The 25,239-nt window shown below is 45.3% G+C and overlaps 1 protein-coding gene across 2 annotated transcripts in view; it reads left to right on the top strand.

Moving 5' to 3' along the window:
- The window catches only part of TMPRSS15 (transmembrane serine protease 15), a 780,444-nt gene that overhangs the window by 578,558 nt on the left and 176,647 nt on the right, over positions 1-25,239 (top strand). For both annotated transcript variants that reach the window (XM_073668264.1, XM_073668263.1), the window contains exons 17-18: positions 12,361-12,471; positions 13,636-13,762. In XM_073668264.1, the coding sequence (XP_073524365.1) occupies positions 12,361-12,471; positions 13,636-13,762 (238 nt within the window). The remainder of the gene's footprint in view (positions 1-12,360; positions 12,472-13,635; positions 13,763-25,239) is intronic.

Genomic DNA, 25,239 nt, shown 5'->3' with positions numbered 1-25,239 from the left:
ACAAATGTGCTGTTGTGTTCAGCAAAAATGTTTTATAGCTTTGAGAATGAAAAATATGTCAATTTTAATTGAGCTATAAAATATTATGATTTTTTTTAGCACTAATTAGCTGACAGCGTAAAGGATATTATTGCTTACATGTGTTTGTGTTTATTACCCAGAAACAAAAGCGCAAATTGTTTTTATCCTTCTTAACTGCTAGCCCATTCCCAGAGACAAAAATCTAAATAAATATTAATCATCTTAAAGGGGTATTATAGTTTTAGCAAATTGCGCAAATTTATTGGATTTCTTCTTGCAGTCAATCAAAGCAAGAAAAAACTTTACTGTTTACATCCATGGTATAAGCATCTGTCCGGGTCATGTGATAAGTACAGTACAGCGGTAACGAGCCGTAGACCTGTGTGTCCATCACATGACCAAGACAGATTAATAAATGTAATTAAATTGTGAATGTCCCTACTAAGAGGCAACAACAGGGAAAATAAGAGGAAATTAATACAGAAAGTAAATTAAAAAATTAAGATTTTTATCAAGCAATAAATTAGCAAGTGGTTGTCCAACTTAATCCCTTACGCTGTCAGAGTTTGAGCAGATTGTCATCGTAGTGTGATCCGATTCTCTCGTATGAGAAAATTGTGGCACAACTGGGGAGAAGATGGAGAACTTAATTTCTCCATCTTCTCCATTGTCTGTACTGTATTCGTGGAAATTGGACTGCACTCGAATGACATCCGAGTGCAGTCCAATGTTTTACATGCACCCATAGACTTGTATGGGTGTGCGTGATCTGATTTGTGGATCAAAATCTAGAGAAAAGACGCAGATCTTCACTGCCCCATAGTATAACATAAAATATCGGATAGCACTCGGCCGAGTTATACATTCGTATGAGCAAACCATATGATTTCCATTTGAATCACATAATTGTGAAGAAGTTCTCAATGGGAAGAATTACAGAATAATAATAATAATAATAATAATATTACTGAATGTTTTAATGTTATATAAATAGTCAATATCAATCAATGAACAGGCCTCTACCATCTCCTCTGGAAACTTTCCCAACCTGCCCTTGTTTGTATACACGTGCAAGTTCTATATGTGCAGTCTTCAGCTTGCTATGCTATGATATTTTCTTCGGCATTGCCAAGCACAGAAAGAGACAGAAGAATAAAATGAAATTAAACAATTTTGAAGATCATTTATGCACAATGGGTGAAGTAATTTGCCTTTTCATGCTTAGGCATTTTTAATGTAGCAATCTACTCAGGCTGAAACAAATGTGTCCCTCTAGAGATATATTCTTTGCAAGAAGACATATTAGGTGTTGCGTGACTATATATTTCCTTAATTTGTCCTCCTCTCTATTCTGAAATGCATTTACTTTGTTCAGCCAAAAGATGCTTTCTTTTGTGCTGTTTCAGCTCTTTTGTAGTTAATGTAGCTGAGAAAAGTCAAGCTTATTCTTTCTGCTTCATATATCATCAGCAACGGTGGCCGGATAGCAGAAATGATTATCAATAGGAGAATGATTATATTTGGTAATGATGTATGGAAAGAAAAAATATGTATATAGAATAATACAGTAATGCTGCTTTTATATAGCATTCACTAAATATTCCTATTGGAAAAGTGAAAGTACTGTATATTTACTAAGGATGGACAGACAGACAGATAGATGCAAAGATAGATAGACAGATATGAGATAGATGGATAAATAGATAGATATGAGATAGATGGATAGATAGATAGATAGATAGATAGATAGATAGATAGATAGATAGATAGATAGATAGATATGAAATAGATAGATAGATAGATATGAGATAGATGGATAGATAGATAGACAGATAGAGAGATATGAAATAGATAGATAGATAGATACGAGATGGATAGATAGATAGATAGATGATAGATAGATAGATAGATAGATATGAGAGAGAGAGATAGATAGATAGATTAAAAGAAGGCCTCAATTAAAGATATTTTAAAATAAGACAAAAAATAGAAATGCGATTAAAAAAAAGTTCAGATAATTCTCCTTTTCTGTCTTTTAATAGGTAACTAAGAGTTTCGTAATGATTAGTGATGAGCGCGCGTGCTCGACACTTGAGTGACATCAGGGTGCTCGGGTACGCAGCGAGTACTCCGCCCCGCATGTTTTACGATTGTTAGACAGCCACTAAACATGCGAGGATTGCCTGCCATACACGGTAATGCCATAGCCATGTATGCCAGGCAATCCCTGGGGACTCCAGTATGGCGCTCGAGCACCCGCGATACTCAATGCGTATCCGAGCACCCTGATGTCACTCAAGTGGCTTCTCACTAGTAATGATGCTTTTGTGACACCCCAGGGGTCTGGTTGCCACAGTAACGTAATGTTATGTCTGAGAGCAGGTGGGAGGTCCTTTGGTCAGGGATCCTGTGCATGCCACACCTCCTGCCCAGTCTTGGGAGGGGAAGAACTTCCCCTGTATAAACCCGGGGCTGAGGCAGGGTGAGTCAGACAAGGAGAGTGGAGACAAGAAGCAGCATAGGAAACAGCAGGCTTACAAGGAGTCAGGGGCTGGCAGCTGCAGAGCTTGCCCTGACTAAGAAGATTCTTTACCGGACCCGGAGTCCGAGGCTGTGGGGACTAACTCCTGCCCAGCAGCAGAATCCGTCAGGCAGGGGATTTCAGGTCCTCTGGCCCAGAAGCCCGAAGGCACGGTCACACGCGTGGGACCAGCACCGCCATCGTGGAGCGGAAGCCATTAGAAGGCCCCGAGTCACCGGCCATACGGGTGAGCACCACACGGTACACTCAGGGACGTGGGCTACTTACATCAGCTTCTAGCAAGGTAGCCAGAAGAGTACAGTCAGTTTGGGAGGCCTACAACTACGCCTGGCCAGGGGAGATCCCATCTGCTCAAAGACTGACCAGGCCCCGTTTGCTAGCAAGTACTCCGGGAGGGTCTGTCGTTGTTACCAGTAAAGACCCTGAACTACACCGTAACGTCTCTGAGTGGTTCCTGCTACCCCCATCATCCACGTCGGCTGCCCTGAGGCCATACCCCTCCCGTTGGGGGTTATACTATCACGCTGCACAATCCTACCACCGGCCTCAGCGGTCTGCCCTGCAGCAGCAGCTCCCTGGCTGCTCTCAACGGGTGGCGTAGTCATCAACTATTTACTACTAATAGACTGCCGTCTAGTTTGACTCCCTGGGCACGGACCGGGTCACCGCCACGAGACTACAACCCTCCACTGATCCGGCTCCGGGTAGGCTCCCGCGCGCGCAGCGCAGCGCGACACAGGCCCAGGGGCGCGTCAACTTTGGCGTAGTCGGCAGGATTTCGTGCCCGCAACCACCGGGTACTGCGTGCCTGAAAAGCAAAGACTGTTCAAACTTACCAGTGGTGAAGATTCCCGCTATCCGTGGAGGTTTCCCGCCATCCGGCGCCATCTTCTACCTTCTTCCCGCCATCGGTGAGGTTTCCCGCCATCTTCGGCCTTCTTCCCGCCATCCGTGGAGTTTTCCCGCCGTTGGACGCCATCTTGGGGACGCCGCGCGGGAAGAAGAGGGGCGTGGACTCTGAAAGCGCGCGAGAACTGAAGCCCCGCCTCACGTCCGGACGTTGCGTAAGGTCCTGGAAGGAGCCCAGCAGACGCCGACGTCACAGGAGCGCGACGGAAGGTCCTCAACCCTGACGATCCACTGCGGAGCCGCGGCCTACGGAAGAGGATCATCGCAAGGTAGGCCACGGTCCACTAGGGGGGAGGAAGATGTCGGATACGGAGGAGAGCTTCACTGCCCCAACCCCCGCCAGCGCTACCGCTGCTGCAGTTATGCCCTTCACAATGCCCTATATCCCGGGAGCAGCTTGGCTACCCCAGTACTCAGGGGAGTCCCATACCCTGCATGACTTTAGAGAAAAGCTGGATAGCCTCTTCCAGGTGTACCCCCTCACAGAAGAGCAAAAAGTGAGCATCCTGGTGGCCCAACTAACCGGGGCAGCCAAAAGGGAAGTAAAATCCTGGCCACCTGGGAGGAAGACTGTCGCAGGAATACTAACCCGGCTGAAGGACACCTTTGATACCCGCACCTCAGCCGAGATTAAGCTTAGATTCTACGGGTGCAAGCAGCGAGCGCATGAGAGTATAAGGGACTATGCACTAAACCTACAAGAGGCCCTGAGGGCCATAAAGCAGACCGACCCTGATGGGGTGGGAAACGAGGACAGGCTGTTGACTGAACAATTTATAGAGGGTTTATATTGCAATGCCCACCGAACCCAGTTGCGGGCAATGGCCTTACAGGATCCCCATCTGGACTTTGCACAGTTCAAGGACAGAGCCATCCGGGTGCTCCGAGAACCGGCACCAGGTGGCGTTGTGACCCACAGACGCCCCACTACCACTTACTATCAGGAGGCGGCGCCCTTGTCAGCAGGGCCTGTGGGAGCTGATGCGCAGGCTTTGGACAATGACCCGGCTCCAGACCTACACCATCAGGTCCAAGAGCTAGTTAAGAGCGTTGCTGCGCTAACCCGAACTGTGCAGTCTTTACAGGTTTCCACCCCAGGGAAGATCCAGCTGGCATCCGGACCGGAGGACATCCCGTGGCGTCGACCAAGGAGGACCCCACCGGCCAGAGGAAGACCCAGTGACCGATACAGCGAGGACGGACGACCCATCTGCCGCCGCTGCAATCAACCCGGACATATGGAAAGGTACTGTTCTTTAAACGGGCACAACCTGGGGTAGAGGGCCAACCCCCAGGAAAAAGATCACCAGGCCCATCGAACTGGCGCGACAGATATGTGGGAGGACGTCCAGTCTTGCCTGTGGTACTGGATGGCATTCCCATGAGTGCCCTACTGGATACCGGGTCACAGGTCACCACCATCCCGTACGTGCTCTTCAAGCAGTACTGGAATGACTCGGATATTACCCGCTACCCTGACGACGACTTGAGTATCATCGCCAGCAATGGCCAGCCCGTGCCACAGATCGGATTTAAAGAGGTGACCCTCAAAATCGGTAGAGTCGAACTGGCCGCACAGGGACTGATCATTGTAGATATTGATAAACATGAGAGTCACCCAAAAATAACTCTAGGAACTAACGTAATTGAAAATTGTCTTGCAGAGGTGATTTTCCTTTTACAGCAGGTTGCCAAGAACGCCAGCTCCGGCGAGCAGCGGGTGCTCCAGAAAGAGATCCGGGCACTGATGCAACGGCAACAAGTGGAACTCTCCGGCGGTGAGATTGGTAGCGTAAGAATGTGTGACCCTTTCCCTATTGCCATGCCCCCAAAAAGTGAAATGATGATTTGGTGCCGGGCAGCTATTGGTCTGAGAGGTAGAGATTACCAGGCAATGGTAGAACCAGTTTACTCAGACAGTAGGCCCACCATTTTGACAGCACGGGGGGTGGTCAATGTACGCCATGGGAGGGTGCCCGTTCGCATAATAAATATCGGGGAGAGGGAAGTGTACCTGCCCCGGTATGCCACGCTAGCCAAATTATATACCACTAATCAAAATTCTATACAATCTGTGGAACCCTTGCCTCCATCTCACCCGGAGGAAGGTAACGGCTCTAAGAAAGACATGGAGGACTGGTGTCAGCAACTACATTTGGGTACTGATTCCACTCCCTCACATCAGAAACAAGGAGTCTATCGGGTGGTTCAAGAGTATGAGAGAGTGTTTAGTAAACACCCGTTAGACTTTGGGCGGGTCAAGGGGGTAGAACACCGCATCCCCACGGGAGATCATCCTCCCATAAAAGAGAGGTATCGACCCGTACCCCCTGCACACTACCAACACGCCAAGGGGATGCTTCGAGACATGAAGGAGGCTGGGGTAATCCGGGATAGCTGTAGCCCCTGGGCAGCCCCACTAGTTTTAGTCAAAAAGAAAGACAACACCATGAGGATGTGTGTAGATTACCGGAAAATCAACCGTATCACACACAAGGATGCGTACCCCTTACCAAGGATAGAGGAGTCATTGGCTGCTTTAAGATCTGCTTACTTCTTCTCTACCTTGGATCTCACTAGCGGGTACTGGCAGGTTCCTGTAGCAGAGGCGGACCGGGAGAAGACCGCATTCACCACCCCGATGGGACTTAGCGAGTTCACCTGCATGCCGTTCGGACTCTGCAACGCCCCAGGAACCTTCCAACGATTAATGGAGTGCTGTCTGGGCCACAGAAACTTCGAGACGGTCCTGTTGTACCTGGACGATGTCATCGTATACTCCAAAACTTATGAGGACCACCTGAAACACCTGGCGGAGGTGTTCGAAGCTCTGGCGAGTTACGGCCTAAAGGTGAAACCCTCCAAGTGTCACCTCCTGAAACCAAAGGTGCAATACCTGGGACACGTGGTGAGCGCTGACGGAGTGGCTCCCGACCCCGATAAGATCACCGCAATTAAGGGATGGCCAAGCCCCTCCAGCATAAAAGAAGTGCGGCAGTTCCTAGGGTTGGTAGGCTACTACCGAAGGTTTATTCCCGGTTTCACCAAAAAGGCAGCGCCGATGCAGGACCTCCTGATAGGCCAGTCCCGGAAGGCCAAGAACCAGAAGCCGCCCTTCAAATGGGAAGAGCTGGAAGAAGAGTCCTTCCGCCAGCTGAAGATGGCCCTCACGGGGGACGAAATCCTGGCGTACCCGGATTATAGCCAGCCCTTTATCCTCTACACCGACGCCAGTAACATCGGGCTAGGAGCCGTACTGTCCCAGATCCAGCAGGGGAAGGAACGAGTAATCGCCTACGCCAGCCGAAAACTGCGACCCACCGAAAGGAACCCCAAGAATTACAGCTCATTTAAGTTAGAGTTCCTGGCCGTAGTATGGGCAATCACTGAGCGCTTTAAGCATTACCTCGCTTCTTCCCGGTTCACCGTGTACACGGATAACAACCCGCTGACACACCTGGACACGGCAAGACTCGGTGCCCTGGAGCAGAGGTGGATGGCCCGTCTGTCCAACTACGAGTTCACAATTAAATACCGGGCAGGACGCTCCAATACCAACGCGGACGCCCTGTCCAGGATGCCCAACCTGCCGGACGAAGGAGAAGATCCGGAGTGACTGGAAGAAGTTGAACTCCCTGCGTTCCACCGTCATGGGACTATCCAGTATTCCCACCGGGTAAGGGGTAAGCAGGCTGCTACGTTGAACCCCTTACCCCACTACAACTGGGCGGAAACGCAAGACAGTGACCCTGCCGTCCGACTGGTGAAGGAGATGCTGACTCGGCCGGAGGCTCGCCTTGAACCAGACGCTCCGGAGGAAGCCAAACAACTATGGGCGGAGAAGAGTCGACTATTCCTTTACAAGGGGAAGTTGTGCCGCAGAATGGTCAACTCCCGGACGCATGAACTACTCTGGCAAGTAGTGGTGCCCCGAAGAGACGCAGCCATGGTGATGGAGGCATACCACGACGGAGCTGGACACTTTGGGTGGAAAAAGCTGGAGTTCCTGCTGCGCGAGCGGTTCCACTGGGTAGGCATGAGGGGAACCATCGAGAAGTGGTGCAGAGACTGTGGCCCGTGCAATCTGAGAAGGAAGGACCGGGCCAGCCAGAAGACTCCCCTGCAGTCCATCGTCACCCGGCAACCATTGGAACTGGTAGCCTTGGATCATGTAAAACTGACCCCAAGCAGAAGTGGCTACGTCTACGCGTTAACCATCGTGGATCATTACTCCCGGTTCTTGGTTGTCGTCCCCGTCAAGGACTTAACGGCTCAAACAGCAGCTAGGGCCTTCCAGCAGCACTTCTGCCGTCCACACGGGTACCCGGACCAAGTGCTGACGGACCAGGGACCTGCCTTTGAAGCGGAGGTCTTCCAGGAATTCTGCAATCTGTATGGCTGCCGGAAGATAAGGACGACACCCTACCATCCGCAAACTAATGGACTTTGTGAAAAAATGAACCAGGTGGTAATGGATCTTCTAAAAACATTGCCCCTGGAAGAACGCAGTCTGTGGCCTGAGAAGTTGCCCGATCTGGTGGACCTATACAACCACATCCCGGTAGGTTCCACCAACTGTACCCCGGCTTACCTAATGAGGGCGAGACCTGGTAAGTTACCTGTTGACCTGGAAATGGGAGTCCTGACACCTGAGGACACTTCACCAGAAACAGACTGGGACACAGAGAGGCAGCAGCAGTACCGGAGAGTACAGGAGAGCGTGGAGCGAAGTCTCTGTCAGGCTAGGGAAAGACAAGAGAAGACTTACAACCAGTATGCTCCCGCTGTTCCCCTGGTACCCGGAGAGCAGGTCTTGAAGAGGAAAAGACGGCTCCACAAGTTGGATGACCAGTGGGAGAAGGACCCGTACACCGTACTGCCCTCAAGCCACGAGAACCCGAAGGTCTGTACCATCAGTAAAGACGGAGGGGAAACCACAGCCATTGTATCCCGGGACCACCTGAAGAAGTGTCCCGAACAACTGAGGAACCCTGAAGAGGAACAAGAAGACCATCGACCCGTGGGAGAAAGGGAAGATATGGTTAGTACCGTGCTCGGGGACTTCCCTCGGTCTTGGACTCAAGTCAATGGTGCAGTTGTGGTACCCGTACTCACCTTCCTCCAACCATCATCCCAAGAACCTACGGAGCAACGGGTAGAGCTGGAAGAACAGCCGGTCCAGGAGGCAGAAGACTCCACACAAGTAGAACAGGGGAATCAACCCTCTGCTTATAGTGAGCCTGCCGTACCCCTAGTGAGACAAAGAGCCGGTAGACAGCTGCCCAGTTTACCCTTGACAGCTCCTACACCCTGTAGTTCAGGGCCAGACAGTCAGCTCCGTAGGTCCACTAGGGCCACTAGAGGCCAGTTACCCGCACGTTGGAGGATCTAAATGTTTAAGCTATTTTATAATGTTTACCTGTCTATAGTTGCTTGTGTGTAATTTTGTATTTCTAGTTGTTTTTAGGAATCCTTGGTGGATTTACCGGGAATCCTTGTATATAGTTGGAGCGTAACCCAGGATGGACTAAAGACTGTCAAGGACTCGGGGTAGAACAGACCCCTACCTGGTTACGTCTCCCTGTGTTGGTGAAATGGACACCTTGCTTTCTTCAGAGACTGCACCCGGTTGCGGACACGCCGTAACCATCTTTATGTGTTTTCTTATTGTATTATTAATGTTTTGCCTTGTTATGTTTTCTAAATGTGTTTAGTCCCGGAGTACTAAATTTTACTAGGGGGGAATGTGACACCCCAGGGGTCTGGTTGCCACAGTAACGTAATGTTATGTCTGAGAGCAGGTGGGAGGTCCTTTGGTCAGGGATCCTGTGCATGCCACACCTCCTGCCCAGTCTTGGGAGGGGAAGAACTTCCCCTGTATAAACCCGGGGCTGAGGCAGGGTGAGTCAGACAAGGAGAGTGGAGACAAGAAGCAGCATAGGAAACAGCAGGCTTACAAGGAGTCAGGGGCTGGCAGCTGCAGAGCTTGCCCTGACTAAGAAGATTCTTTACCGGACCCGGAGTCCGAGGCTGTGGGGACTAACTCCTGCCCAGCAGCAGAATCCGTCAGGCAGGGGATTTCAGGTCCTCTGGCCCAGAAGCCCGAAGGCACGGTCACACGCGTGGGACCAGCACCGCCATCGTGGAGCGGAAGCCATTAGAAGGCCCCGAGTCACCGGCCATACGGGTGAGCACCACACGGTACACTCAGGGACGTGGGCTACTTACATCAGCTTCTAGCAAGGTAGCCAGAAGAGTACAGTCAGTTTGGGAGGCCTACAACTACGCCTGGCCAGGGGAGATCCCATCTGCTCAAAGACTGACCAGGCCCCGTTTGCTAGCAAGTACTCCGGGAGGGTCTGTCGTTGTTACCAGTAAAGACCCTGAACTACACCGTAACGTCTCTGAGTGGTTCCTGCTACCCCCATCATCCACGTCGGCTGCCCTGAGGCCATACCCCTCCCGTTGGGGGTTATACTATCACGCTGCACAATCCTACCACCGGCCTCAGCGGTCTGCCCTGCAGCAGCAGCTCCCTGGCTGCTCTCAACGGGTGGCGTAGTCATCAACTATTTACTACTAATAGACTGCCGTCTAGTTTGACTCCCTGGGCACGGACCGGGTCACCGCCACGAGACTACAACCCTCCACTGATCCGGCTCCGGGTAGGCTCCCGCGCGCGCAGCGCAGCGCGACACAGGCCCAGGGGCGCGTCACTTTCTGTTCTTGAGATACAAAGATCAAGAGTATTAATGTGGAAAGAAAAGAATGAAAGAGAGAGAAGAGATAAGAGAGAGAGAAAAAAGGAAAGAAGAAAGGAAGCAAGGAAGTTAATTATTAAAAAGGGAAAAAAGAGGGAAATTATTAAAAATTAGGAAAGAAAGAAAGAGAAAGAAAGATAAAGATAAAAGAAAGAAATCATTAAAAATACGAAAAAAAAAAGAAAGGAAATTAGAAATAAGGAAAGAAAGGGAAAGAAAGAAATTATTAACAATAAGGAAAGTAAGAAAGAAATTATTAAAATGAAAAAGTAATTGTTAAAAATAAGGAAAGAAAGAAAGAGAGAAAAGAAATAAAAAGTATGAAAAATACTCTGGCCATTTTATGGCCGTGTTTCATAATCCTCTTTTTAATGAGGCGTGCTGCAGTGTTCACTATGGACTAAAGTTCAAAATAGCAGAGTAAAAAAGAAAAGGCCAAAAAAAATTAACATTTTACCTAAAATGTTAAATGCATTCAGCAAGTTATAAAACTCTAGAAGTGTGAAAAATGTCAATCATCTCTGGGCAAATTTAGCTTTGCACCCATTGTGAAATGAAATTGTATTGATGCTGAGAAGCTGATCTAAGAAAAGTTTGAAGAATGAAATTGCTACAAGTTAACAATGCAACAGATCTCGCACAGCATAATGCTGTGGAGTATTAGACTGGATCTTAGGTATTTAGAAAGAAGACAGTCAGAGGAGGGAACAGGAAAGTTAGTAAGTAAGGAGGGAAGAAAGGGTGAAATAAAAGCAGAAAAGAAAACAGGGAGAAGGAAGAAAACATCATGAAAAAAAATAAAACAATTAAAAATAAAAAGATTTTGTAATAATAAATTCTGATGTCTGACTTTCAAGTGTCACCATAGTCCGATACTTATGCATTCTGTATATGAGCTAGGAAAATTGGGAAAGAGGAAGGAAGGAAGGGCGGAAGACAGGAAGGAAGGACATAGGACTGGAAGGAAGGAAAGAGGCCAGGAACGACAGGAAGGAAGAAAGGAAAGAGGACAGGAGGGAAGGAAATAGGACAGGAATGGAGGAAATAGGACAGAAAGGAAGGAAGGAAAGAGGACAGGAAGGAAGGAAAGAGGACAGGATGGAAGGAACAAAGGAAATAGGACATGAAGGATGGAAAGAGGACAGGAAGGAAGGACAGGAAGGAAAGGAAGGAAAAAAGGAAAGAGGACAGGAAGGAAGGAAGAAAAGAAGGAAGGAAAGAGAACAGGAAGGAAGAAAGGAGGACAGGAAGGAAGGAAGGAAAGAGGGCAGAAAGGAAAGGAGGTGGGGTTAGAAAATGGAGGAAAACATTGAAGGAAGGTAGAAAATTAAATGTAGGAAGAAGGGGGGACAAAAGAATGCTGGATATGTAAAGAAGAAGTGAGGCCAGGAAGTTAGAAAGAGTAGGGGACAGAGGGAAGAAATTTAGGAAGAGGATAAAAGAAGCAAGAAAAAAAGAGCAGAAATGAAGAAGGGAAATAACAAAGAAGGAAGCATGAAAGAAAATCTGAAAGGAGAGAGAGAGATGGAAAGCAGGGAGGATTTTTTAAACTGTGATATATTTTATCAGCTTATTTTAAAATGAAGTATAAGTATACTATGTGACTATATGCAGTACTCTGATCTCAAGTTTAAAATAACACAGCAAAAAAAAGGAAGAAACAAAAGAAAATTAACATTTAAGATAGCATGTCAGACGCATTCTGTGAGTGATGGAACTTTATTCACCTATTGTGGAATGAAATTGAATCAGAGCTGAGGATCTGGTCTAAGAAAGTTTGGAGAATGAAAGTGCTACAAGTTACAAAAGTGCTACAAAAGACGCTGCATGGCTCCATCTAATATCATCTACTAGACTGGATGTGCAATTAGCGGAGATGACGAGGAAGACTAGGACATGTATTCAGCTGTAATAGAGTTATGAATGACATTGACGAGACATTCAGTCTCACCATTGAGGTTCAGATTACTAATGTTTTAAAAGCTTGCTAAAAATAGATGTTAATATTAAATCTCAGTGTTAACATCTATATTTGCTCTGAATTACACAATTGCCATTCTAGCAAATGTTTCAGTTCCCTTTGTGTTTTCTGATGACTTAAGTAACAAATATACATTTTCTTTACAGAGCCCTGTAATGCATCTTCCTTCCAGTGTAATAGTGGGGAGTGCGTCTTATTGAGCCGCGTCTGTGATCAACACTCAGACTGTCCAGATGGCTCTGATGAAACAAAATGTGGTAAGGTTGTGTGTTCAATGCTACATCAAGAAGGACTGCTGTTACAACAGCTGACATGTGCCCGATTCAGCGCGGGCTCAGCGCCGGAGCCCGCGCTGAACCGGGGGTTATGACATGGTGCGTACTAATACGTACCATGTCATAAAGGGGTTAAATTCTTTGGAATTAATGGTACTTTGCCAGAAATACTAATTATAGTAATAATAATAATTATAGTAATAATAATTATAGTAAGCATAAAAAATAGTCGGCCTATACTGCCGAAACTGATGGGTTGGATGATTTTTTTCTTATTGTTATGAACAGCTTAAAGAGAACCATAGTGTACTAAGCAGGCAAAATAATATAATAATATAATAATAATAATAATATAAGACACCTAGTCCTGTAGTGATAATCTCCTGCTGATAAAAAACTAACTGTATTAAAACAGCAAAACACACCTAGTAATTGACATATCCCTGTAATCAGTTGCTTTTCTACATCATTGAGCTCTCAGATTACATAGTAAAAACCTGATTCCCTTTAACAGTAACCCATTCATGAGTGGGCGATTTGTTTTGTTTTTTCATTTTATTGTTTATTTTTTTTCCACTTTTTTCTCCCTCATTTCCCAGAGCCATAACATTTATTTTTTTTTCAACTGATATAGCCATTCACTTTATAATATAGTGTACTGAAAAATGGGAACAAAGGAGGTGAAATTGTGGGAAAAAAAAATTGCATCATTTTGGCATTCATTGTGGGGTAAAAATTACCTGAGATCATAATTCTTCACGTCAGTATTTTCGGTGCTAACAAACTTTTTTCATTTTTGCTTTATATTTTATTGGCAAAAAAAAAATTTTGAACTTTGTAAAAAAAAAAAAGAAGAGAGAGTTTGTCGAGACCTGTAACTTTTTTATTGTTCCATCAATGGAGGTGTATGATGGTTTAATTTTTTTGCTTGCTGAGCCAACGATTTTATTGATACCATTTTTGCATACATACGACATTTTGATATTTAGCCCTATATAAAAAAATATATAGTGGGACCTGAGGGTGGTGAGTAAAGCACAATTTGTTTTTTATATAATAAACTGTGCTGGAGAATGGGTATATTCAGAAGTGAGATAATCCCTGTAAGCACAATCTGATTGACAGTCTTGTGTTCTTCTTGTCTAGTACAACTCTCCAACACTTCCTCCAGCGGACTGGTTCAGATCAAAGTTCAGGCTGAATGGCATACGGCATGTGCAGATCGCTGGACTGAGGAAATCTCTAATAATATATGTTATCGACTAGGTCTAGGGTAAGTGAACAAGACCCCTTAAACAACTAAAAATATGGAGAGAAACTACAATGCAATGATTTTATACCCATATGTAGAGATGGGAGGATTAGGTAACACTCAATTTTTTTCCTGTTTTTCCCAAGAAATTCCCTGCAAATTTAATGTCCCTTATTATGTTCTGCTATCTCTCTCTTCAGACCGCAGAGCATGATAAACGTAATATGTAAAAAAAAATTAAAAAATTGTTATACTCACACTCCACTCACCTGTCTGGCTCTTGAACTACTCACGGTCACCCATTCGGTCCTCACCACGTCTTCTGATTCCCTGCTTCTCACGTTGGAATCTTTCGTCCTCTCGCACTGCACCAGAATTCTGGGTGTCATGGTGCTTAGGAGGGTTCTGCACAGGCATATGGAAGGTCAACGGTGTACGTTGTGACGTCATGACGCCATTGACATCTAGCACACTTGCGCAGAATTTTGACAGTGGCCATTACACCCGTAAGTCTAGCACAGTGGGAGAGGACCAAAGATTCCAACGTAAGTGGCGAGGGGATCAAAAGATGCGACGAGGACCTGACAAGTAGAGGTGAGGAGTGGAGGTGCCGGAGGACTCGACAGGTAGGAGTGAGGACCGGAGGTGCCGGAGGACTGGACAGGTAGTGGTGAGGAGCAGTGGTGCTGGAGGACTGGACAGGTAGGGTTGAGGAGGAGAGGTGCCAGAGGAACAGACAGGTAGCGGTGAGGAACAGAGGTTCCGGAGGATCAGACAGGTAGTGGTGAGGAGCAGAGGTGTCGGAGGACTGGACAGGTAGTGGTGAGGAGGAGAGGTGCCAGAGGACTGGACAGGTAGTGGTGAGGAGCAGAGATGCTGTAGGACCGGACAGGTAGGGGTGAGGAGTGGAGGTGCTGGAGGACCATACAGGTAGTAGTGAGGAGCAGAGGTTCTGGAGGATCAGACAGGTAGTGGTGAGGAGCAGAGGTTCCGGAGGATCGGACAGGTAGTGGTGAGGAGCAGAGGAGACGGAAAGAGATGAGCGGAAAGGTGAGTATTTTTTTAACTTTTTTTTAAATCATTTAGAGGCACATTAGGGTCAGAAAAATGGCGTCCATTTAGCTGAATTAATTTGAGTAGAATTCAATTCGACTCAAATTTATTTGTTCATCTGTACCTATATCCCACTGAAGAATTGTACAATCTTAAGATTTTTCAGTATAAAGCACACTCATTTTTTCTGAACTTTATTAATCCAAATGACACCTTTGCAGAATTTATAAAAAGAATACTTTTTAAATACTGGGTTATTAACTAGCAAAATCCATTTCACTATACAATCCTATCTGAATGTTTTCCTGCATGATGTTAACATGAGAATTTTATGAGTTCAATTGTGTCCTATCTTCATATAAGGATTTCATAGACATTTTAAATAAGTACACCAGTCTCTTCAGGTCTAAGGAGTCTATTCAATAATGTTTGCAGTGTATATTGTTAAATCTGATCACAGATCTGCTTTAAAAGCAGTGCTTGATCTTCTCAAAATGTATAATTTCTCGGTCACAAAACCCTGAATCACAATTACTGGAGACAAAATATTTAGTTGAAGTTTTTCCATCACAAAGGAACGTTTCAGAAAAAAAAGTGAGCTGGGCGGCACAACACGCCGAGCACCACTCATTTTCAAAACATTTCTGTCACTTTTCTTGTCGAAAAAGTGTCAAAAAGCCAAATTCTATGTGTGGTGAATGGAACTGGCCGCCACCTGTCAGATAGTAATTATCACTGCGCAGAATCAATTAGTACAGTTAACTGAATAGCCTTTTCAGCACTTGAATCCACTATTGATTTTCTAGGAACACAAGCATGGAAGGTCAGTGAACGCTAAAGTCTACGTTTACCATGAATTGACTACACAAGAGGATTTAAGCCCATTCTCATAAATTCCGAGAACAGCTAATACAGATGCTCCGCTCCGTCTAGAACAATAGATGCTCCCAGCATCTGCACCGTAATCCCAGCGTTCAGAAGTGTCAGCTACACCGGCCTAATGTAGAGAGAAGCTCTGGATCATGAAGGACTCAGTAATTAGACTGATGGATGTGGAGAGGAGACAATAACATATTGTACAACACAATACAAAAGGCTTTGACCGCAGCTTCACACGTAGAGTATTGTAGATATGCTGCATATTGTAAGGGGAGCAATGCCGCGCTCCTGTATACATGGCTGACATTACAGCCAACACATTGTCTAAAGAATCAATTCCACAAGAGTGATAGCACAGTGCAATTCACAGTTATCATTTATTTCAGTATGTGTAGAGGGGCACATCCACAGACATGCATTTATATAAATATTACTCACTCGTAATAAATAGAAAAATGGAACCTGTCACATGAAAGAACGGTATTTATCTGAAGATATGGGGTTAATCTGCAGGTTAATAGCCTTCTGAACCTGCCTGGAGCCGGCACTTAGACCCCCGCTGCAGGAGGAAATGAACTTTATCGCTCCCCCCCCGCAGCGTTTGGCTTTCAGTCACGGGGGCGGTGCTGATTCAGTCACCGCTCTTTGCATAGAGAACGGCAGCTATAGCTGCACCCCCAGCACTGACTGACAGCCGGCCTTAATGCTGAGCTCTAGTGCTGAGTCGGCTATCAGTCAGTGCCAGGAGTGCGGATATAGCTGCCACTCTCTATACACAGAGCGGTGACTGAACCAGCTCCACCTCCATGACAGAATTACGAATGCTGGGGGGGGGGCTCAAAGTGCAGGTACCAGGCAGGTTCAGAACACAATTAACCTGCATTATTAACCCCATATCTACAGGAATTTTTTCACCAGACAGGTTCCGTTTAATTATTTTCAAAGGTTGACAGCACAGGAGTTATGTTTCCTTTATATACAAAGTAGAATGTGGAGTCCAGTTATACCATAGACAAATAAAAGACAGATAGATAGATAGATAGATAGATAGATAGATAGATAGATAGATAGATACTGTAGATATGAGATAGATAGATAGTAGTGATGAGTGAGCATTCTCGCAAGTACTCGGTACTCGCCCGAGCATCTCAGTACTCGAGATGCTCGGAGTTCGCCGAGTACTTCTGAGATGCTCGGGCGGATGCTCGGGTCCCCTCCATGCATGTTTGGCGCTCTTTACAGAGCCAGTGAACATGCAGGGAATGCCTGCCACTCATGGTAATGCCGCAGCCATGTTGGTTGTGGCATTACAGTGATTGGCTGGCCGCACAGCGTCATTAGTTCTATATCAGACCTGGCGCCGCTGTGCTCGTCAAGTCTACTCCGCAATCAGGCAGAGTAGAGAGAAGTGCTGCTGAGCTAGGGAGAGATTTGGTTGTGTGTTAGGTAGTGTCGGGAGTAAACAAGTACATTACACATATCCATCTCAACAAACAGTCCTTCTGAGGACTAATCCATCTGCAGAGATATCAGGCAGGCAGTGTATATAGGCAGGCAGGCAGTGTATATAGCAGACTGCAGTGTATATAGCACAAGAGGCTCCATTCCAATTCAGCCTTCTGCTGTTGTTAGATATTTCTAGACAAAGTCCCAGGTCTCAGGGGCCAGGAATAATTTTTTTGGATCTTAATCCTCATTATTTGCTTAAAAAGCAATCCAGAGAACACCGTTTTTCAGCACCATTTGCTTGTTGGCACTGCAGAATACAGCCAGGTCCATATTACAGCGCTAAAAATCCAGCTATTTAAAACTGTGGTTTGTCCGTCACATGGATCACATATAATTGCGCTGAAAATACTGCCATTTTTGGTCTCCATTCAATTTTTTTTCACTGTGTCAGCAAAGTTTTTGACACCGGTTTGCTGTTCAAAATAGTTACCTACAGGACAGGTATTAAAACTGTGGTTTCTCCGTCACACGGATCACATTCACATATAATTGTGCTAAAAATACTGCCATTTTTGGCCTCCATTCATATTTTTTTCAGTGTGTCAGCAAAGTTTTTGGCACCGGTTTGCTGTTCAAAATAGTTACCTACAGGCCAAGTATTTAAAACTGTGGTTTCTCCATCACACGGATTACATATAACTTCGCTCCAAATTCAGCCATTTGTAGTGAGCGTGGAAGATATAGTGCTCCATTTAAAATGGGCAAGACGCGTGGCAAGGGACGGGGAAATGGACGTGATGGTGATGGTGCATGCAGAGGCTGAGGCCAAGACCGTGGGCAAGCTGAAATTGTGCCACAACAAACACCCACATCTTCTCGCCCGACCTTCCTGTCCCAATTCCTAGGGGACCGCAGCACACCACTATTGAACCCAGAGCAGTGTCTAAAGGTTGTTGGTTGGATAGCGGATAATGCATCCAGCCACTTAGCCACCACCACCACCACCCTGTCTTCCACACTGTCAAGTCTCAGTAGCCGTGAGTTTGGACCGCATATTCCTCACCCTGATCTGCCTTCCTCCCACTATGCCGAGTGCCCGGAGACAAATGATCCTACACTTGGACACTCTGAAGAGCTGTTCACTTTTCCATTTATAGATTTGGGCCTCTCACCCGGTCCACTTGAAGGGGGGCAAGAGGAGATCGCATGTAGCGATGCCCAAATATTTGAGCAGCCATGGTCACACAAAGGTGATGGTGGGAAAGTGTCACAAGAGGTGGATGATGATGAGACACAATTGCCAGAAAGTCAGGAGGAGGACCAGGGTGCAGAAGTGAAAGACGAGGTGGTGGATGATACAGTAACTGACACAATCGGGCAGGAGGACATGCAGAGCCAGGACAGCAGCACACAGGGGGCGTGAGGCAGAGCACCCCAACAGGCAGGAAGTAGCAGTGTGGTGGCTGCAGACAGAAGGCAGGCAACTGTTCCCCGTAACACCAACATGAAGGAAGTTGCCAGTACAACTATTAGGTCTTCCCGAGTCTGGTTCTTTTTCAAAGACTATGTCGATAACCCCAAAAAGGCCATTTGCACCACCTATCAGGCCAGCATCAGCTGGGGTGGCAAAACTAGCAGCCTGACCACCACCAGCATGATCAGGCACATGGCAGCAAAGCACCCGACTTTGTGGGCCGAACCCAGGGTCCAGGAACACTGTCTGCGGGTGGCACCATTGCTTCTTCTGCTGTTGTGCATGCAAGCCAATCCCCTGTCCATGGTGCATGAGAAGATGCCTCCTGCCCTGCACCTGTCATTGCACACTTTCAAGTAGCAGCATCAGGATGGACGTCCACGTTCTTGTCCCAGCGCAGCATTCAGTTGTCCATACCCCAGTCCTTGGAACACAAGCGCAAATACGCAGCCAACACCCCACAAGCCGCACTACTAAATTCTCACGATTCACGACTGTTCGCACTGACAATGAGGAAAAGGAGGAGGAGGAGGAAGATCAGGAGCTAGTTTCATGCACTATAGACGGTACTACCTGAACAGCTGTCATACCATCTGTTCAGCGTGGATGTCCAGAGGACAGAGAGGAGGAGGAGGAGGAGGAGAGCAGGGTCAGTCATCCTCTTGGTGAGGACACGGAAGTCTTGCTGTTAGCAGTCTGGCACGCATGGCTGAGTTTATGTTAAGCTGCCTTTCCCATGGCCCTCGCGTTCTCAAAATTTTGGGTGACAGTCATTACTGGTTGGTGACACTTCTAGACCCACGCTACAAGGTGAACTTTATATCTCTTATTCCTGAGGCGGACAGGTCTACCAAAATGGGGCTGTACCAGAAGGCCCTTGTTGCGGAACTATTTAAAAAATTCCCATCTGAAAACGCTGGCAGCAGAAGTCACAGTTCGATGGACAACCAAGGAGTACAGGCGAGAGAGACACAACTTCAATCCAGCAGAGGCAAAGGAACACTGTCAAAGTTCTGGGGGAATCTTCTCAGCCCCTCCCATCGCACAGGCCCTGAGGCGCGAGGTACTCTCACAAGGACTGCAAAGTTTGGGAAGATGCTGTGGGAGTACCTTGCTGACCGTACCAACGTCCTCAGTGATTCCTCTGTGCCTTATAATTATTGGGTATCCAAGCTGGATACGTGGAATGAACTGGCTCTCTATGCCTTGGAAGTCCTAGCCTGCCCTGCCGCCAGTGTTTTATCAGAGCAGGTTTTTAGTGCGCCTGGTGGAATTATAACTGATAAGCACATTCTCCTGTCAACTGAAAATGCTGACAGGCTGACCCTTATAAAAATGAACAAGGACTGGATTGGGCCAGACTTCTCAACACCACCAAATGATAGCAGCGTAACATAAACTCAAATCCAGTGTCTTTTTTTGGGAGGTGTATTCCCATGCACCTTCTCACACCCACACATGGGTATACGCTTCCTGATTTTGGCTATTTGCTCTTGTCCTCCTCCTTCTCCTCATCCTCATCCACCACCACCATATCACCAGAGTGAACGTCGTCCATGATGCAACACCCACATAATTATTTTAAAGACTGTTTATGATGCCCGTAAAAAAATTTTTATGCAGCATGTTCATGTATACTCCCAGGGGTAAATGTTTGTCAGCCCATACATTTAGGGCATGGGCATTACAAGTATAGGAGGCCTGCTCCTTTCTAATGGGAACATTTTTTTATGAGGCCCTCCTCCACGTCTCTTCCAAGGGGCATTGGAGTGCCTCCCAATCAATTTTTGGCACCCTTTGCATTCACTGCATATGCAAACACAATGGGAGACCCACTTCCTAATAATGGGAACATTGTTTTCAGGAGGCCCTCTGACCTCCACGTCTCTTCCAAGGGGCATTGGAGTGCCTCCAAATTTTTGGCAACCCTTCCATTCACTGCATTGGCAAAAACAATGGGAGACCTACTTCTTAATAATTTGATCATTGTTTTCAGGAGGCCCTCCTCTAAGTCTCTTCAAAGGGGTATTGGGGTGCATCCAAATTTTCAAAGTGGTATTGGGGTGCGTTCAAATTTTGGGCAGCCCTGGCACTCACTGCATACACAATAACAGTATAGGCGACCCACTCTTTAGTAATGGGAACAAGAAAGCATAGCCAGCTGATGGCTCTCTAAGAATAGTGAGGGCCGACTGCTGGCCCTTTAAGAATAGTAAAGGCCGCCCGATGGCCCTGTTAATATAGGCTTTGTGACTTTCAGAGTCCCTCCTTCATAAATGAAACACAATGTGTCTGATGATATCTCACACACCACATGGCCAGATAAGGTTGTAAAATGTTAAAATGACATTTCCTGGTGAATACATTTGTCACGGTTGAAAGCAATGCAAAAATGAAAAACCACATCAAAAACTCTAAGTGTGAACATAGCCCAAGGTGTGGAGGAGCATTTTTGTTTTTGGGTATTTATTTTGCTTTATATACAAGTCATTACCCTGGAAAGGATGTTCCTTAACATATTTCCCTGGAAAATCCATTTTGGTTTCGTTTAGGTATGTTTTATTGTGAGTCCGTAAAAGTGGCATAATACCTCTGACAATGTTGTTGACAGAAGTGACCTGCGAGTCAGAAATGCTTCCAGGGGTCTTACCCATGCTGTTCCCATGTCATTTCAGCACTGTTCCCATCGATTTGGGCAATTTTTAGGCCCTCTGCAGACCGCCGGGGGGAGCCGCCTGAAAAATGCTCGAGTTTCCCATAGACTTACATTGGGCTCATTGCTCGGGTCGAGCACCAAAGTATTCCATTGTGCTTGACCCGAGCATCGAGCACCCGAGCATTTTAGTGCTCATTCATCGCTAATAGATAGATATAATAAAGGTTACCATGACTAAGATAACTCAGCACTGAGAAATCACAGAACAAAAGAAATGTATTTTGACCCCTAGCTTGGCATTAGTCAATGGCTTTTCCAATGTTACGTTATCTTAGTCCTCTTAAATGAGATAACTTTCTGTGACAAGTTATCAAGATGGGGCATCGTGAGTCATGATAACCTTTGCTACATCTTTATATGGAATCAAACCAATGAATGCATCACCACTCTGTGTGCTATTAACTATATGTAAAAATTAAACTTATTAATAATTTTAAACAGTATTTATGTCTCATAGTCTACATTTTTAAAATTTAGATATTTAGCACTCTAATGTAACCAATTCGTTTGAGCCCAACAGCCTTGACAAGGCGACCCTTCTATGACCCTTCTATGATAAGAATCAAATCTAATATTTATCAGACATGCCTCTACTGGGCTAAAAGTCTACAAATTTATAGGGCAGGCAGGATGCACCACAAATTAAAAACAGCATTAAGGTCCCTTTACATTGCATAATTATTGTGAATTAGCGCTCTTAGGAATGTAGGAATGTCCTCATTCTAAACTGGCAGTCGATGAATGAACAAAACTCTCATTCTGTGGTTGAAATGATCTCTTGCGCTGCACAAAAGATCATCGTTCTCGGCAGCACCGTGTCCGGAGTAACAATGACAGTGTATGTGCACTGAACGATGATCACTGAACAATTACAGATCGTTCGGTGAGCATTGTAAGAGCGGCTTAGCTGTAAAGAGACTTTCAAATGAAGGCTGATGAGCGAATAAGTTCATTATTGTCAATCAATTAGTGCTGCCGGTAGACTGATGGGAGGCGCTCAGCCAGACTTGGAGGCAGTCACCACTTTCAATTCTACAAAAACTAAAAAGTACCTCATAAAAGAATAAAGCAAATGTGAATCTGCTGTGACTACAAAGCTACACAAACCAAACAATGCTGCAGTACTAGCCCAAAACATAAGTGCTGGATTCTACCTGCCTTTTAAATGTGTAGGCTTTTGACTTTAGGGGGGTATGTTAGAAAAATGTTAGGTTTTGGTCCCATTTCAAAGAAAGATACACTTTGTAGTGGCAGGTGAGCACGCACAAATTGACCAATTTGTGCACTAAGTATGTTGATTTTATAAGTATAGTCTATTTTGTATTTAAGGGAATATGGCAGGTGACTTTTGCGTTCCATTCTAATAGTCTCCTGAAATTGAGCTTGGGCAGCCCATTCAGGATATGTAACTCTTATTGCTGTACGTTGCCCTGTTGTGTTGCTGTAAGCCCCTGATTATTTATAGTCGTGCACCGACATGTCAAACGTATGAAAATGCAAAATAAATATTCACCCCTTTCCCCACCCATAATCCAGCCCACACTTCTGTGATGGTGACAGCGATTCAGTCACATTGCCCCCCTTGTTGTCTTTAGAGTTCAGTGCGGCTTGACTAGTGCTCATCCCCTCCATTCCCTAGCCTAACGCCAGGGAATGACAGGGCGAGGTATGCATGCGGTGATTGGTGAAGAACCAATATAGAGATGGTAGTGGAGACAGGGTGACACTAGATCAGCCTAGGTGGTCTCCACCCCCCCCCTTTCCCTAGAGTCTGGGCTCCCTTTCCCTCTTCCCTTTGTGTTGCACTTAGTCTTTCTCGCACCTTGCGTGACACTTGTCGCCTAAGTGCACTTTTTTCTTTCATATTAATTGGAGTACTGCCTGTATTTATTTTTTTCATACATTGCTACAATAGGATTTTTGTTTGGCAGGTCTTGCACTATTAATTACTTATTTGCTGTGCTGTTCCATTTTCTTTCAGATAGATAGATAGATAGATAGATAGATAGATAGATAGATAGATAGATAGATAGATAGATAGATAGATAGATGATAGATAGATAGATAGATAGATGATAGATAGATAGGTAGATAGATAGATAGATAGGTAGATAGATAGATAGATAGATAGATGATAGATAGATAGATAGATAGATACATATGGGATAGATAGATAGATAGATAGATAGGTAGATAGATAGATAGATAGATAGATAGATAGATAGATAGATAGATAGATAGATAGATAGATAGATAGATAGAGTATACAGTATATATGTAAGTATTTACTAGATCTGAATGAGAAATACTTCTTTGAGACAAATTTCAGGGACTTAAAAATTTGACAAATAATTGAAGAGCAGCACTATTGCGTGGAAGAGAAACGGACAATAACAAAAATGGAAATCAAGGAGTACAGAATCGTTATTTAGATGAATCCACAGTGTAATTTGTCTGAAAGAAAAAAGTGCATTTACTTAATTTTTAAATAAAGAAAAGTATTTTGCTAATTTCGCCTGAGCTCGCCACATATTTCTTTATTCTTATATTTTCAGTTTTGTCCTCGGGGCTTGTACCAAATAGTTTTGTAGTCTGGTTCATATAAAAACTTGTCTATAGCACTCAGTACAGCATTCCCAATTCTGTAAGTGTCTCATGCCTCAAAAAGCCTCATAAATCCTTATTTCATATATTTTTCCATTGTCTTGTACAAGGTGCAGTCCTTTTGAATGATTCAGCAGCTAAGTAAGTGAGAAGTTTGAGAGCAAGAGAAATTCATTTGTTATATTGTTGAAAATGTCTGTATTGTTTCATGAAGAATCCGTTTTGTTTTACAGAACAAGGTGTCAAAAAATCAGCATCATTCTCATATGAGCATCTTTTGACTTTTCAAGATGCCTACATATAGAATAATCTTAAAGGGAACGTGTCATCAGAAAATGGTTTCAATCAAGCTTTTGTGTTAAATGCATTTTTAACAATTTTGGGGAAAGTTTGTTTTTCCATAAAACAATCTATTTTAAAGCTCAAAATGAGAAATCTTGCAATTTTTAAACTGATCTCTAGGGCTTTTAGATTTTAACTTCCTGTTCTTGTAGCAAATACACATGTACACTAGCAGTAATAGACTGAATTTGAAGAACCTAATGAGCGTGTGCAATTGTCATTGTGAAAGGAGGAGGAGCAGGGTCAACTGGAACATCACCTATTGTGATTGGTGGATCCTGTGTTACCAGCTGTGTATAGAGGTGTTACCTGTTATAGTAATCCTGCCTGAGATGATAAGGAAACTGCTGTGAACAATTACTAAAAGAATAGGAAATATTAATTGAAAATGACTCAAGCGTCCAATTGGAAAATTGCAAGATTGATCACTTTGTTTCTTAATAAAGATAATTAAATTGAAAAAAAAAATGACAAAAATCACAAGTGTATATATACTGCCCAGCTCATTGTTATTGGCACCCATGAAGTTTTTATGTATAGAGCACTCATGTTAAATAAAAAAGACAAATGATAATTGATGAGCAGGACTATATAAATCTATAATATAATCGGCCAAGCGTCCCTCTGTCTGAAGCCTCTATAGACTGCGCATGCGCGATGCACAGTCTCACTCCAGACAGAAGAACGCATGGAGCTGTTACAGGTAAGAGGAGTGTATGGCGCCGGAGATCGCGGTATGCGTAGAAACTGAACGCATACTGCGATCTCCGACGCCATACTTACATACTTACCTGACCGGGAGGAGCGTTGCCGCGGCGCCTCTCTTCTGACTGGAGACAAGGGGGTGGAGTGAAGGCGTCAGAATTGGAGAATGCACATAGCGCTATCCAGCACCATTTTACTGAAGACACATTTGCATTGTGTCTTCAGCAAAATGGCGCACTCCTCCCCCGACCTCCAGCAGAACAGGACACAGCAGCA

Source organism: Phyllobates terribilis, unplaced genomic scaffold (assembly GCF_046119375.1).
Source record: "Phyllobates terribilis strain yellow unplaced genomic scaffold, ASM4611937v1 Scaffold_2__4_contigs__length_985480577, whole genome shotgun sequence".
Lineage (NCBI taxonomy): Eukaryota > Metazoa > Chordata > Amphibia > Anura > Dendrobatidae > Phyllobates > Phyllobates terribilis.
The sequence above is the reverse complement of the archived record's forward strand: the minus strand, read 5'-3'. Positions and strand labels throughout refer to the sequence as shown.